The 15,454-nt window shown below is 46.7% G+C and overlaps 1 protein-coding gene across 1 annotated transcript; it reads right to left on the reverse strand.

The window, feature by feature from the left end:
- Positions 1 to 13,500: 13,500 nt before the first annotated feature.
- LOC133802110 (homeobox-leucine zipper protein ATHB-52-like) lies at positions 13,501 to 14,394 on the reverse strand. Its single transcript, XM_062240347.1, has one exon. The coding sequence runs from the start codon at positions 14,266 to 14,268 to the stop codon at positions 13,660 to 13,662; it is 609 nt and encodes a 202-aa protein (XP_062096331.1). The 5' UTR covers positions 14,269 to 14,394; the 3' UTR covers positions 13,501 to 13,659.
- Positions 14,395 to 15,454: the final 1,060 nt, after the last annotated feature.

The following is a 15,454-nucleotide window of genomic DNA, read 5'->3' on the forward strand; positions in this document are numbered from 1 at the left end:
TGTTATAGTGGAATCTACTATATATGTGTTTTTTTTATTGTGCAGGATGTGATGACCGAGCGTTGATCATCATAGAATACGCTCACTACGTCTTCGTCTGCTGCTTTTGGTGTTAGAGATCATGTTGAGGATCAGTTCCTGCCCAATATGGACATTGTCACTAATGTCCTTGGGCCCCGCTCGCACTACAAGAAAGGTTTTGGGGCATTGCCTAGGCTCAAGGCAATTGGTGGGAAAAGGCCAGCACCTTCATCCTCATCATTAATAATGGTTGAGCAAGTGCCACCTCCAATGGAGGCAATCATCAAGAAAAATCAGAGACTTAAGAATCGTCAGTAGTGTCAACAGACCTTGCTCAATGCTTTGGTGAAGCAGATAGGCACTATGACTCCTGATTTTACTGTGGACTTGGAACCATAAGAAGACGATGATGACGACGATGACAATGGTGCAGCTGACGGGGGCGAGGATGAGGACGCTAGTCAACATTTGTAGAACACTTTTTTTATTTGAAGTTATATTATTAGAGACTGTTGACGCAGTTCTTCGCCAACAGGTAATTTAAGAAAAGAAGAGAAAAGGATTAGTGCTAATAATGAACCGAAACAGATATGTGATCTTAGAAAATGAAAGAGGTGACTCAAGACACGTTTTTTTTTTAAGTGGTTCAAAGGTTAAAATCCTTCTACTCCACTAGTTAATATTATTGCTCTATTCTGGGTATATGATTACAGGATATTTTTTACAAGAGATCATCCAACCCCTATTAATTCCCAGGGTCTCCATATTTATAGGAGAAGGCACCTGGGAGTTGGTAAGAAGGTCATCCCGTGACCTTCTTACCTATCATATCAACTCTGTGACATTCATGATTAATTCCTAAACCTGACACATAAGTGTGGTCAAATCAATAGGTAAGGGGATAATGGGCCGCACAGCCCAACCCAGTCGTGGGTGTCTAAATACGCACGTTTCTGCTGCGTGTCCGAGAAGTCAGGGGCATATCAGACACGTGATGTCTGATATATGCACGTTTATCTTGCGTGTGTTGACTTTACAAAGGGGTCATAGCCTCCATATCCAGCTCGTACCACGAGCTGGACACTTAACTCGACCTTCGGCCTTCAAAGTCTGGACTCAAGTCTAAGGCAATCTTGGCGAACCCTTGGGTCACCTCGAGCTAAGGAGGTACGACCTTATGACGGAAGCTCCGTACTTGGGGAGGTCCACGAGATAAGCATGATTAGGCTGCAGCTCAGCTCGCTAATCAGCCCGTGGGAAAATCAGGGCGTACATCTGCCCCCCAAGCCCCTGCTCGTGGTATACGACGTCGGATAAGGCCACAGAAGGGGCTTTTAGGCTTCCCCATGAACTCTTCACATTCCACATCTTACGCAGGCGCCTGATATGTTGAACATTATGGTTGGTGACGGTACGTCTTACGAGAACCGCATTTAGTGGCCTAGCCTATGCCCAACCGTTGTTTCGTATTTCGAGTGGGGGGGCCTTGGATCCCACATCAGGGCCATCCAACGGCCCTCTATACGTGACCCTTCACGTATATAAAAGGGGTGACCACCCTACGCATGGGCCACCCTTTCATTTGAAATTCCTCAGAACTTCTCTCCTTCTTCTCTCTTCATTTCAGAAGAAAAAGAAACCCTCTTCTTTGCGACCGCCATTCTCAGTTGCCTAAGAAACTCAGACGTAAGTATTTCTTCAAAGCTTTGGAAGCAAACACTCCGACGAAGCTCCCACCTAGGCGATACCTTCATACACCTTCCAACCAAACACTGTAAGTCTCCTGACCTTGTGTGCTTTGAAAATATTTTTCACTGTAGCTTAGGTAAATATTTACTGTAGCCACATGCAAGGGTTTACTAGTTTTTGTGGGTACGAAGGGTGAAAGCCATTTAGGTTAGGATATTTTTGTTGTAGGAAAATTTTTGGGAGTATGGCTTACAAGATGCATTTTCTGGGGAAAATTTCTAGGTAGAAGTTTTGGTATTTTAGTTCAAAGATATCCAGGATTTAGGTGCAAAATCGGGTAGCTTAAGGGACACGCCTCACAGGCGGTTTAGCCTTCCTTGCCTATTGAAACTTTCCCCCCAAGGAAAATTTTATCCTGACCCTCCTGACACACGAATTCCGAGTAATCTGGGATCTGTTGGGAGCACAGACGCGTGTTCATAGAACCGTGTGGTCTCACTCTCCGCGGGCTGGGCTTACCTCAGCTCGTGCAAATAACACTTTGATTCTTCCTCATGCTTAGGTCGCCTTTTCTAAAATCTTTTTTTTTTGTTCGTTAGGCGACCAGATGTCACCAAAGAAGAATGCCCCACAGAAGACCGTCGGCAGCTCGGCATCCCAACAGGACAAAGGAAAAGCGGTGATGCCCGATTCCCCGATCCCTCGCTTTGGGCCGGCAGTGGAGAAGGAGCTCGAGGTGGCTCCTGATGCGTTTTTTGAGGCGGAGAGGATCGTCTCAAAGATTACCAACCAGACGAAGATCAATAAGATATTCCTCTCCCACAACATTGCGCTGGGGAGGACGTCAGTGATTGCCCGACCTCCCGCGGAAGGCGAGCGGAGCTGTGCACCGCTCGACGAATCGTTCACGGCCTGGAGCGGTGAGCATTTTAAGGCAGGGGCCTTCCTCCCGTTGGATCAGTATTTCGCTGACTTCCTGAATTACGTGAGGTTGGCCCCATTTCATCTCCCCCCCAAATCTTATCGTTTGTTGGCGGGGTTGAGATATTTATTTCAGAAGCACGAGTGGGAGGTCCCCACTCCTGCAAACATTTTATACTTTTTCTGCCTCAAGGCCAGCCCGGATCAGCGGGGGCGAGGCGACGAGTTTTACTACTTAACCCGATTTCCCAATACGGGTGCGTTCATCGAGCTGCCCAGCCACCCCAACGACTTCAAAGATCAGTTCTTCATGTCGACGGGGTTCAGAAACTGCGAGCTCCACTACTTCAATCGTCCTCGTAAGTGTTTTTCTTTATCCTTAGCTCAAAGTTAAGTGTCATTTTAGCTCCTCCCGTATCCCTTTCTGACTTGGGCCAATCATGCAGCCATCTTCGCGAGGACAGAGAAATTTGTGACTCTCGGGGCCCAATACGAGACACTGGCGGGCTTGCACCCCAGTGAGAAAGATTACCGCGTGCTCGTAACGGACAAGACGATGGTGGCCTACAAGCTGATTTTCCCAAATCAGACTTTGAACCTGAAGAGGCCCCGGGGGCTTCCCCCAGCTCGCGACACCAGACCCATCATCGTGGAGGAGGTCGCGGGTGATAAAGATGAGGAGGACGAGGACAACGAAGTTTCACTCGTGAGGAACAGAAAGCGGGCTTTGGAGGTTGCCCAAAGGACGGGCGAGGAGAGGATCCAATCCGAAGCAGCCGCATGTCCTTCTAGCCAAGGTAACCCTTACATGTTTAGGAATCTAGATAGGGCCACAGCAGACCCCCGGCTGGCTAGGTTCAATCCTAGGCAGCTCGTCCATCGTCACCGAAGTGATCCGGACCTGAATACAACCCTGCTCCATTGTGTGGACCGGCTTGTGCTGGATTACCAAGATAGACGGCCTAGGGGTACCGTAGTAGTAGATAACACCCTAGTTTTTAGGTTGATCCTTTTCGAGGAGTATGGGACCAACCTTCGGACATGGCCATCACTCTGGAGGGGTGCCGTAGCTCCGGGGCTTAGGAAATATGTAGAGGAATCTAGCCCTGAGTCAGCCTCGGACCCAGAACTTGCGCCAGCTCGGGAAGTAATCAACCTAGATTCATCTTCTAGCCCGGGGGGTAGGATTCCCTTAGTATACATATACTTGACTTTCTCTTTACCCCTTTGTTTTTGTCTTTGTATGGTTGTTAACTCGTACTAACCATGTTTTTGTTTTGACAGAAGAGATGTCTCAACCCTAGGAGAGCCTGCGAGGTGCGGTCTTTGGGGGGAACGCCGCAGCTGGGGCCGCTGGGCCAAGAATGAAGAGGCTCCGGACGTCCAAGAACGTCGCCGGGACCCCCACCAAGTCTCCAGCAAAGGAGAAGGAGCAAGCCCCAGCTGCACAGGTCGCGGGAGAGGTTCTTCCTGCTGCAGGGGGAAGCAACATGCCTCCATCAGCTCCGCGAGCTCCAGCCGCCACCCGGGACGCAGGAACGGAGGTCGGGACTTCGGCCATCGTACCCTCCGGTGTACGCATCCCAGTCAATCCCCAGGACCTGGGGAAGATCCACGAGGCCTTCCGAGGAACGGTGTATGAGTCGGCGAACTACGCCGTCAGCCACATATACAAGTTCACCGAGAAGGAGCTCCGGGCCATCGAGACAATGAGCCCGGTGGGCGTGCTGGAGTCTTCATTGGGCATGGCCATGACGGTAAGCTAACTTACTCTTTTGTGGTTTTTATCATTACACTTTGCCCTGCTTTTCTCTTCTTCCCTTTTTTTTTTTTAAGGCAATTGCCTTTTCACCTTCGCAGAGCGTCGTTGCCCTTCACCGGAGCATCGCCAGGACCAAAACTCAGCTTGAGGACATGAGGAGCGAGCACCAGACTACCCTGCAGGAGGCTAAGGATGCCTTGGCGATCTCTCAGGTCGAGTTGGAAAAAACCTGCTCGAAGGTCCAAGAGCTCGAGACCTCCCTCGCCACCTCGTGGACAGACCTAGATGCCGCGAAGACTAAGGTCCAGGCAGCCCAGGCTGCCCTAGAGGCCGAGCGGACAATTTCAGAAAAGTCCATGGAAGATCTGTTCTACCATTGCTGAGCCAACAATCCAGATGCAGACTTCTCCTTCATGTCAGTGAGCCTCTAGGAGCGCTTGCTAGTGAAGTTCCAAGCTCGCCTTCATAAAGAGGCGCCCTCTGAGACCAGGGAAGGCTCTGGCGCAGCTGAGTAAGGCGAGACGGCGACCTCCAAGGGGCCACCTGGCAGAGCTTAGGGTGTTTCTTCTTTTGTGCCCTTCACTATTTTTTAATATTATATTTTTTATGTAATCCTTGCATGAGGTGCTTCCACCTCGAGACAATTTGATTCAATGCTTTCAATTGATCCTCTTTCTTTCCTTTACGTGTTTTGGTTACAGTTTCTTGAAAAACTTAGTTCGCGCTAATCTTTATCCATATCTCGAGCTCTTTAGGAAGAACAACGATCAATAGATTTAAACCAACTTCTAAGTTTTATGACCCGGTTAGGACCAGGAACTTAATTTGAAAAATTAGTTCGCGTTAACTTTTATCCATATCTCGAGCTCTTTAGGAAGAACAACGATCAATAGATTTAAATCAACTTCTAAGTTTTGTGACCCGGTTAAGACCAGGAACTTAATTTGAAAACTTAGTTTTCGCGTTAACTTTTATCCATATCTCGAGCTCTTTAGGAAGAACAACGATCAATAGATTTAAATCAACTTCTAAGTTTTATGACTCGGTTATATCCAGGATCGGACTTAGTTAGCGTTAACCCTTATCAACATCTCGCGTTTTTTAAGAAAAACAACGGTCAATCGATATGAATCAACTTCTAAGTCATTAAGGAGACCTGGTTATATCCAGGTACCATATGCCCCCCAAGTAACTGGGAAAGGGCCTTTCGTTGTTACTTTAGATTACACTTGCAAACATGCATAAAAAGCTGATTCTCATTAATACATAAAAAATGGCCCTCCTAGGCCTTACAAGTGAATCATTGATAATATTTCTTTAAATGGATGGCGTTCCAAGTCCGCGGGACTGTCCCTCCATCAAGCCGAGCTAATTTATAAGTTCCCTCCTTAATGACTTCGATGACCTGGTACGATCCTTCCCAGTTTGGTCCCAAGACTCCATCTTTGCGGTCCTTACTGGCTAAGAAGACTCTCCTTAGGACCAGGTCGCCAACGCTGAAAGCGCCTTTTTTGACTTTGGAGTTGAAATAGCGAGTGATCTTTTGCTGATAGTGGGCGAGCTAGAGTTGCGAATCTTCTCGCCTTTCATCAACTAGATCAAGGGAATTGCACAGGAGCTCGTGGTTACGGTCCTGGTCGTAAGATTGGACCCTATGCGAAAGCACCTTAATTTCCACGGGGAGGACTGCCTCACTCCCAAAGGTCAAGGAAAAAGGAGTATGACCCGTAGGAGTCCGATGCGAGGTCCGGTATGCCCATAGGACTTGGGGGAGCTGTTCTGGCCAGACTCCCTTCGCTTCATCTAATCTCTTCTTGAGGCTCGCCTTTAGAGTCTTGTTGACAACTTTGACCTGGCCATTAGCCTGAGGATAGGCCACGGAGGAGAAACTTTTCACAATTCCGTACCTTTCACAAAATTCGGTGAACAGGTCGCTGTCGAACTGAGTGTCGTTATCGGAAACGATCTTCTTGGGCAGGCCGAATCGACAGATAATGCTTTTAACCACGAAGTCAAGCACTTTTTTGGACGTTATCGTTGCCAAGGGTTCTGCCTCATCCCACTTCGTAAACTAGTCGATGGCTACAACGGCGTAACAGACCCTGCCTTTTCCAGTGGGGAGGGCGCCAACCAAGTCTATCCCCCAAACGGCAAACGGCCATGGAGACGAGATCATCTTTAGCTCGACTGGAGGAGCTCGGGCAACTGCGGCGAACCGCTGGCATTTGTCGCACTTCTTCACGTATGAAATCGAGTCCTTGGTCAGAGTTGGCCAGTAGTACCCTTGCCTTAGGAATTTTAAGGCCAAGCTTTGCCCCCCGGTGTGGTCTCCGCAAAATCCCTCGTGCACCTCCTGTAAGATGGTCTTTGCTTCATCTGGAAGAACACATCGGAGGAGAGGTAAGGAGTGCCCACGTCGGTATAGCATCCCATCAACTATAGTATACCTGGGAGCTTGATAGAGTACTCATCGCGCATCATTACGCCCTTCAGGAAGCTTTCCCTCGACGAGATATTCAAGGATGGGGGTCATCCAGGTCGGCCTGGCATCGATCATCTCGACCTCCGTCCTGACATACACTATGCTTGGTTTCTCCAAGAACTCTATGGGCACTATCCCCAAGGTTTCCGTTTCCCCCGAGGTGGCAATCTTGGCAAGAGCGTTTGTGTTAGCGTTCTGCTCCCGAGGTATCTGTTCGATCGAGCCTTGCTCAAACGCAGACATCTCAGCTTTTACCTTTGCCAGATAGGCGGCCATCTTGGGTCCCCGTGCTTGATATTCTCCCAGAACCTGGTTTATTACGAGCTGGGAGTCACTGAAGCACTGGACGGAGCTCGCCTTCACCTCCTGGGCTACCCTCAGCCCGGCCAGCAAAGCTTCGTATTCGGCCTCGTTATTGGAGGCTTTGAATCCGAATCTCAGCGCCGAGTGGAATCTATGTCCTTCGGGGGATATCAAAATGATTCCAGCTCCGGAGCCGTTCTCGTTGGACGAACCATCTACAAAGATCCTCCACGAAGCCTGGGGCGAGCTGATTTGGGGTGAGTCTTCTGCGGGATCCTCCTGGAATCCCGTGCACTCTGCCATAAAATCGGCCAAGGCCTGACTTTTTATAGCAGTTCGTGGAGTGTAAAAAATCTCGAACTGACTGAGTTCGATTCCCCATTTCAACAAATGTTAGATGCTTCAGGTTTTTGCAAATCCTACCTTAAAGGTTGATTGGTCATGACGTGTATCGAGTGGGACTGGAAGTACAGCCTGAGCTTTCGCGAGGCCGTGATAAGGCAGAACGCCAATTTCTCCATCAACGGGTATCAGGATTCAACCCCGAGAAGTCTCTTACTGATGTAGTAGACTGGCTTCTGAACTCGGTCCTCTTCTCGTACCAATACGGCACTAGCTGCGTCCTCAGTAATAGCCAGGTAGAGAAAAATAGGCTCTCCTGCTTTTGGTTTGGATAGTACGGGTGGCTCGGCCAGATGTGCCTTCAAGTCGAGGAATGCGCTTTCGCACTCTACTGTCCATTCAAACTTCTTGTTTCCTCGGAGCAGGTTGTAGAATGGCAAACACTTATCGGTGGACTTGGAAATAAACCGGTTAAGGGCTGCCACTCTTCCGGTCAGGCCTTGGACATCTTTTCGCGACCTGGGCGAAGGAAGTTCGAGCAGCGATCTGATCTTGTCGGGGTTTGCCTCGATTCCTCGGGTGTTGACAATGATACCCAAGAACTTCCCTGACGCAACTCCAAAGGTGCACTTCTGTGGATTGAGCCTCATGCCATATTCTCGTAGTATCTTAAAACATTCTTCCAAGTCCGAAACATGGTTATCGGCAGTCTTCGACTTGACTAGCATGTCATCAACGTACACTTCCATGTTTTTTCTGATCTGTTCTGCGAACATTCTATTTACTAACCTTTGGTAGGTAGCTCCGACGTTCTTCAGCCCGAACGGCATGACCTTATAACAATAGACGTTAGTCGGGGTCATGAAGCTGGTGTGTTCTTGGTCCGCCGGATTCATCGCGATCTGATTGTAGCCTGAGTACGTGTCCATAAAGGACATGAGCTCGTGCCCTGCCGTGGCATCCACCAACTGATCAATCCTTGGCAATGGAAAGCAATCCTTGGGGCAAGCTTTATTCAGGTCGAAGAAGTCGATGCAGGTCCGCCATTTCCCGTTAGGCTTTGGAACTAGCACGGGGTTGGCGACCCATATTGGAAACTTGGCTTCACGGATAAAGCCGCATTTCTTGAGCCGGACCACCTCTTCCTTCAAGGCTTCAGCTTGAGCTGTTCCTAGGCGTCTTTATTTCTGGGACTTGGCGGGAATGCTTTTATCCAGATGAAGCGTGTGCATGATGACACTCGGGCTGATTCCCACCATGTCCTCGTGGGACCAGGCAAACACGTCCAGGATATTCCGCAGGAACTTAGTCAGCACCACCTTCCTCTTGCTACAGAGGTTTTTCCCGAGCCTGACCATCCGTGATGGATTCTGTGGATCAATGTTCACCTCCTCGAGCTCCTCAATAGCCTGGAGCCCGAATCTGTCCTCGCCTACTCGGGGGTCAATATCCTCACTTAAGACGACATTTTCCCCCTCGACGTTTTGAGGTTTTTCAATCTCAGGATCATCTAAGGGTTCCTGAGATTCCTCTTCACCATCTTGAATGGCCATTGCCAGCTGCCCGGGTTTAGACTTTCCCTTCATGGAAATGTTGTAGCATTCCCTGGCAGCGAGCTGATCGCCATGGACAGTGCAGATTCCTGTGGAAGTAGGGAATTTCATCGCGAGGTGGCGAATGGAAGTGACGGCCTCGAAGGCCATGAGCGTCGGTCGTCCCAAAATGGCGTTGTATGTTGTGGAGCAGTCGATGACTACGAACTCGAGGAGCTTGGAGACTGTCTGAAATTCTTCTCCTAGGGTGGTCACCAGCTCGATCGTCCCTATTGCTGCTGATCCCTCTCCCGAAAAACCATACAACATCATGGAGTTCGCCTTTAGCTCGGCGACGGTCAAACCCATCTTCTCCAACGTGGATCGGAAAAGGAGGTTCACCGAGCTCCCGTTGTCGATCAGTACCCTCCTCACCCTCCGATTAGCGAGCTGAACTTCCACGACCAAAGGGTCATTGTGAGGGAACTGGACACGGCCCGCATCTTCCTCCGTAAAAATGATCAGTTGCCTCTCCAATAGCTGCTGCTTTGACTGACGCTGCTCCGGGACGAACTCTACTCCGTTATGAGTCTTTAGTTCGTTCACGTATCTCTTCTGGGCGCCTCTGCTCGTGCCGGCCATATGCGGACCTCCAGAGATGGTGGATATCTCTCCTCCAACCACGGGAGGAGGGACGTCCTGATCTACCCAAGGACTGGGCTGACTGGCCGGGACTTCTGGAGCAGGTCGGTTTGCTGGAACCCTGTTCCGTGCGTATTGAGCCAAGGGGCCGGCTCGAATGAGAGTCTCGATCTCGTCTTTTAAATGCCTACAATCGTCGGTATTGTGGCCAACATCATTATGAAAACGGCAAAACTTGGAGGTGTCTCTCTTCCCCTTGTGGTGCTTTAATGGCTCCGACCTCTTCCAGGGGACTCGAGTAGAGTTGGCCAGGAAGATATTCTCCCTGGACTGGGTGAGCTCTGTATAAGTCACGTAGATGGGCTTGACTTTGTCCCCGGACTTATTCTTCTTTTGGCCGTGCTGACTGTTTTCGCCATTTCCCTTTCTTTTGCCTCCACCGGGTTGGTTGTTCTGTGTGACGTTTTGGGTCGCTGCCACGACCTCCGTCCCCACTCCAGTGGGCTGATCGGGGACCTGGCTGGTTCCCGCAGCTAAGGCCTCGGATTTCTCCAAGTTTATCCATTCTTGGGCCCTGTTAAGGAATTCGTTAACCGAGCTGACTCCCTTCCTTTGTATATCCTTCCAGAGGTCTCCTCCGACAAGGATTCCAGTTCTCATGGCCATGAGCTTGGAGTTATCATCCGCGTCTCTAGCTCGAGCGGCAACGTTCGCAAATCTGCTCAGGTAGGCCTTCAGAGTCTCACCGGGCTGCTGCCTCACGTTAGCCAGGGAGTCGGCCTGAACACGGGCGGCCTGGGAGGCTCGAAATGCCCTTTTGAAGTCATCTGGGAAGGTTTTCTAGGAACTGATTGACTGTCTTTTACTTTGTTTGAACCACTGCCTGGCAGGTCCAGTCAGTGTGGAAGGGAAGATTAAACATCTCAGCTCGGGGGCAATGTTATGGGCCATCATGAGGGTGTTGAACATCCCTAAATGGTCCGATGGGTCTCCGTCCCCATTGAACTTTGACAAGTGAGGCATACGGAAACCAGAGGGGTACGTCGTTGCTGCTATATTGGGGGCGAAGAGTTCCATCTCGTCCCCTGAATCATATTCATCTTTTTCTTTTTCTGACAGGATCTTCCTCATCAGCTCCTCCATCTGAGTCAGGCGCTCGAGGGTTTGGTCCTGATGTCCTTGGTTATTCCGAGGCTGTTCAACAGCTCCGGATCCATTGTACATATTTGGTGGGTTATTGCCCCTCCTTTCTTGAGATAGGTTATTTGGGACATTCCCTCCGTTACGTACTTCAGACAGAGCATGGCCATCTCCTCCTGCTTGTTCCCCTCTATGAGAGTTGAGGCGATCTCGCAGGTCGCCTCCCTGGGTGGTTTGATGACTCTGCACCGAACTCAAACGCTGACGCAGGTCTCCCCCAGAGAGATCGCTCCGGCGACTGCCGGTCCAGTGGCTCTTGCTGGATAGGCTTGGAGTTCGCCTTTGGTGGTGAGGATCTGAGCTTTCCCTTGGCGCCCTGCTACGCCGGGAAGGTCCAGCTGATGGTGGGTTTCTCCTACTACTCCCATAGGCTGGGATATCTCGGACGGGCCGAGGAGGAGATGGATATCTGATTGGGGATGGAGGATGCCTGACTGGAGAGGCGATCCTAGTTCCGTCAGGACGGATCAAGTTTGGTGGAGGCCTTTCGGCCCTGCCAACCTGCTGGTCCCGCGCCTAGCGATCTGGACGAGGCGCAGGACGGTTGTTGGGGACGGGCTGATGCTGCGAGCCCTCCCCGGATCTCCTTAGGGAATTTCCTCGAGCACCCCTGGGCTCTCTCGAGGATGGCTGGGAGCTAGGAGTTGACGTTCTGACCGAACGGTTGTATTACTGTTGCCTGGCTTCAGGCATTTCTTCGAAGTTTGCCTCTTAGTGATGTGATGAAGGAGTGGAATTGGCTGTCGGAATTCTATCCGACCGGCTATGCCTGTACCGGTTACCCCGGCGAGACTTAGGAGCCTCGCCCTGCCTCTCTCTGACGTTAACGTCGGTTGTGAGAGGGGGTAGTCAGGCCAGAACATCCTTGATTTGCTGGTTACCTATTGCTAGCTGGCTCCTCAACTGAGCGTTCTCCATCTCCACCGTCGTGTAATAACACGGGTTTGGATTAGGTGGCCAGGGGGCCGAACTTCCGGTGTCATCTTGGCCCACCGGCTGCTTTCCTAGCCGTTGCTGGGCCTCAGGGACTTGTTCGCCAGGGGCGGCAGTATGATGAGCCTCCTGCCCATCATGTTGTTCTGTCTCGTTACCGTGCCTGGATCGAGTAGTCACCATAGTTGGATGTTTGCAACTGCACTAATCGAACTTTGCTCTCAATGAAAGCACCAAACTGTTGACGCGGTTCTTCGCCAACAGGTAATTTAAGAAAAGAAGAGAAATGGATTAGTGCTAATAATGAACCGAAACAGATATGTGATCTTAGAAAATGAAAGAGGTGACTCAAGACACGTTTTTTTTTAAGTGGTTCAAAGGTTAAAATCCTTCTACTCCACTAGTCAATATTATTGCTCTATTCTGGGTATATGATTGCAGGATATTTTTTACAAGAGATCATCCAACCCCTATTAATTCCCAGGGTCTCCATATTTATAGGAGAAGGCACCTGGGAGTTGGTAAGAAGGTCATCCCGTGACCTTCTTACCTATCATATCAACTCTGTGACATTCATGATTAATTCCTAAACCTGACACATAAGTGTGGTCAAATCAATAGGTAAGGAGATAATGGGCCGCACGGCCCAACCCAGTCGTGGGTGTCTGAATACGCACGTTCCTACTGCATGTCCGAGAAGTCAGGGACATATCAGACACGTGATGTCTGATATATGCATGTTTATCTTACGTGTGTTGACTTTACAAAGGGGTCATAGCCTCCATATCCAGCTCGTACCACGAGCTGAACACTTAACTTGACCTTCGGCCTTCAAAGTCTGGACTCAAGTCTAAGGCAATCTTTGCGAACCCTTGGGTCACCTCGAGCTAAGGAGGTACGACCTTATGACGAAAGCTCCGTACTTGGGGAGGTCCACGAGATAAGCATGATTAGGCCGCAGCTCAGCTCACTAATCAGCCCGTGGGAAAATCAAGGCATACAGAGACAATGAACAAGTTAATAGTTTTAATTTAGTGGACTACTTTTTTTTTATGTTTATTACATTAGTGGAGACAATTAATTAACTAATAGTTTTAATTTTAATTAATTTAGTACAAATGAATTTTTAATTTATTTTTCAATAATTAATAAATTAATATAATTTAAAATAAATAATATATTAAAATTAAAATTATTAAATAATAAATAATTTAATTTTTATTAAATAATAATTAATTAAAATTAAAAAAAAATTAATATTACTTTTCCTGGTGCAATATTGTGCTGACAAAAAATTGGGTAACTAAAAAGCACTAACTTTTGCGAGCGCAATTTTAAAATTTTTTCCGGCACAATGTAATGCGAGAAAAGGTTAAAGTTTTTCCAATTACGTCGGCAAAAGTGTTTTCTCCTATTGTGTGGAAAGGGCTTTTTCTCTGCGTGCCCCTCCTTTGTCGGGCCATTATTGCTCCGGTAAAAGTTGCATTTGCCGGCGCTTTTTATTTTGCATTTGACAAAAATCCTAGTACCGATGGAGCTTCGCTGTCACTATTTCTCAGCGCAAAAACAAACTGGCCAAAGTCTTTTTGTAGTGGTTTACAATTTCTCCACCAAATTTTCCTATATATATATATAAATGTATATATACATCTCACTATATATATACAAATATATGAAAAGAAAAACTCAACAATATCATTAAATTTGTGGGGCCAAAAATAAATCATAACAAAGGAAATTAACACTACAACATCAATCACCTTCACATGGTTTACATATACAGTAATATAATGCTGCCATTAAATTGATATATATGACAATCAATATCATCACTAACAATCAATCAAGTTAGAAAAGAAGTCATGATCTATCTGAAGAACCTGATCATCATCATGATCAAGATGATGATGATCATAATTATTGATGACATTCTTATCATATTGAGGGTTATCAGAAAAGCTTGAGCAGCTTCTTCCATCTCGCTCTTGTTCTTGATCAGTAGTAGTTGTTGTAGTAGTACAGTAAGAAGAAACAACATTATTATTATGAATATTATTATCATAATAAATAGTATTGGTATTGTTATTGGTTAATTGCAGAGCTTGGCGAGCCATGTCGAGCTCACCACGAAGCACTCGAACCTCTCTCTCGAGCCGTCTCTTCTCGGCCAAAGCAGTGTCCAGCCTATGCTGGAGAGTGGTGCAGTCCACCTCAAGGCTCTGCGTCCGCCACCTTGCGCGCTTGTTCTGGTACCACACGGCCACCTGCCGAGCCGGGATGCCGAGCTGCTCCGCAAGCTGGTGCTTGTGCTCCGACTCTAGCTTCTTGTCGTAGTTGAAGTCTCTCTCTAAAACCCTCACTTGGTCTTCGTTTAACCTCCTCTTGTTCATGTTCTGCACTACTACTTTTGATGAACCTTTTTGGTTTTGTATTTGGTCCATAATATGAATATATATATATATAGAGAGAGAGAGAGAGAGATTAGCTTGTATATATAAGGGTTTTGTAGACTCTTTTAGTGTGTCGAGAAAGAGAGAGAAAAAGAGATCTATTCTAAAAAGGGTTTGATTTGGTTGAGATTATTATGAAGAATTTATTAGATTCAAATATAGGTTTGTATAATTTGCATTAGGTCTTGTCTTCACGTGGAAGTGGTCCTACTTAAAAGAGAAATATACTAAAATATATATTATCTATTTATATACATATATATAGCAACTAGCAGCCAACAGCAGTCAGTTTTGGCTTTCTTTATTTTCTTGAACAATGTTCTCGTCTTTTATGTATATATATATATAAATATATACATATGAAATTGTTGAAGAGATCTCCTTTAAAAAAAAAAAAAAAAAAAGGAATAGAGGTTTAAAAGTCAAAATTCTCATATAAATATTAAAATGTTAAAAGAAACCTATTATTAGAAGTCTTTCAAGAAATGGTTAATTAAAGGGTTATTATATAATTGATGTGTTGCACGGCCGAAAGAGTGCACTATATGGTATTTTTGACATTTAATGACCAAGTTCAGATTTTCTTCATAGTAATGATATATATATATATATGATTATATATAATATCAATGTTTGTTGCAAAATATTTCAAATTTAAGGTAGAAAACAAAAACATTTGTGCGTGAGATCATCAATGTGGTGTTAAGTATGGAAAACTCATCTATATTTCAATGTATGTATAGAGAAATGTAAATAGTAGTGGCAACAAGAATACCTTCAATAATTCCTCATTTAGAATTATCATTATATATATATATTAAAACATCTTACTTTAACAAATAATAATAATACAAAAGTAAACAAACACTCAAATAAGCTTTATACATTCTTTTAATAAAAATAATGCTAATTTAAAAAAAATAGAATCATACTATCAATGTTTAAATTATTTACATATTATTAATATATATAATAGAGCAATCACCATATTCGAATTAGTGATGCACATGGGGTGGGGAATTGGCAGGGAGTGCTCCCCCCTCCCCGTCCCCACTCCATCCCTACTTATTCCCCGTCAGAAACAGAGTGGGGAATCACCTATTGGGTCGGAGAATCCTCACGGGAACCCATTTATTTAAAAAATAAATTTTTAATTAAAATTTTAAAATAAAAATCG

The sequence above is a fragment of the Humulus lupulus genome, chromosome 9 (assembly GCF_963169125.1).
Source record: "Humulus lupulus chromosome 9, drHumLupu1.1, whole genome shotgun sequence".
NCBI classification, from domain to species: domain Eukaryota; kingdom Viridiplantae; phylum Streptophyta; class Magnoliopsida; order Rosales; family Cannabaceae; genus Humulus; species Humulus lupulus.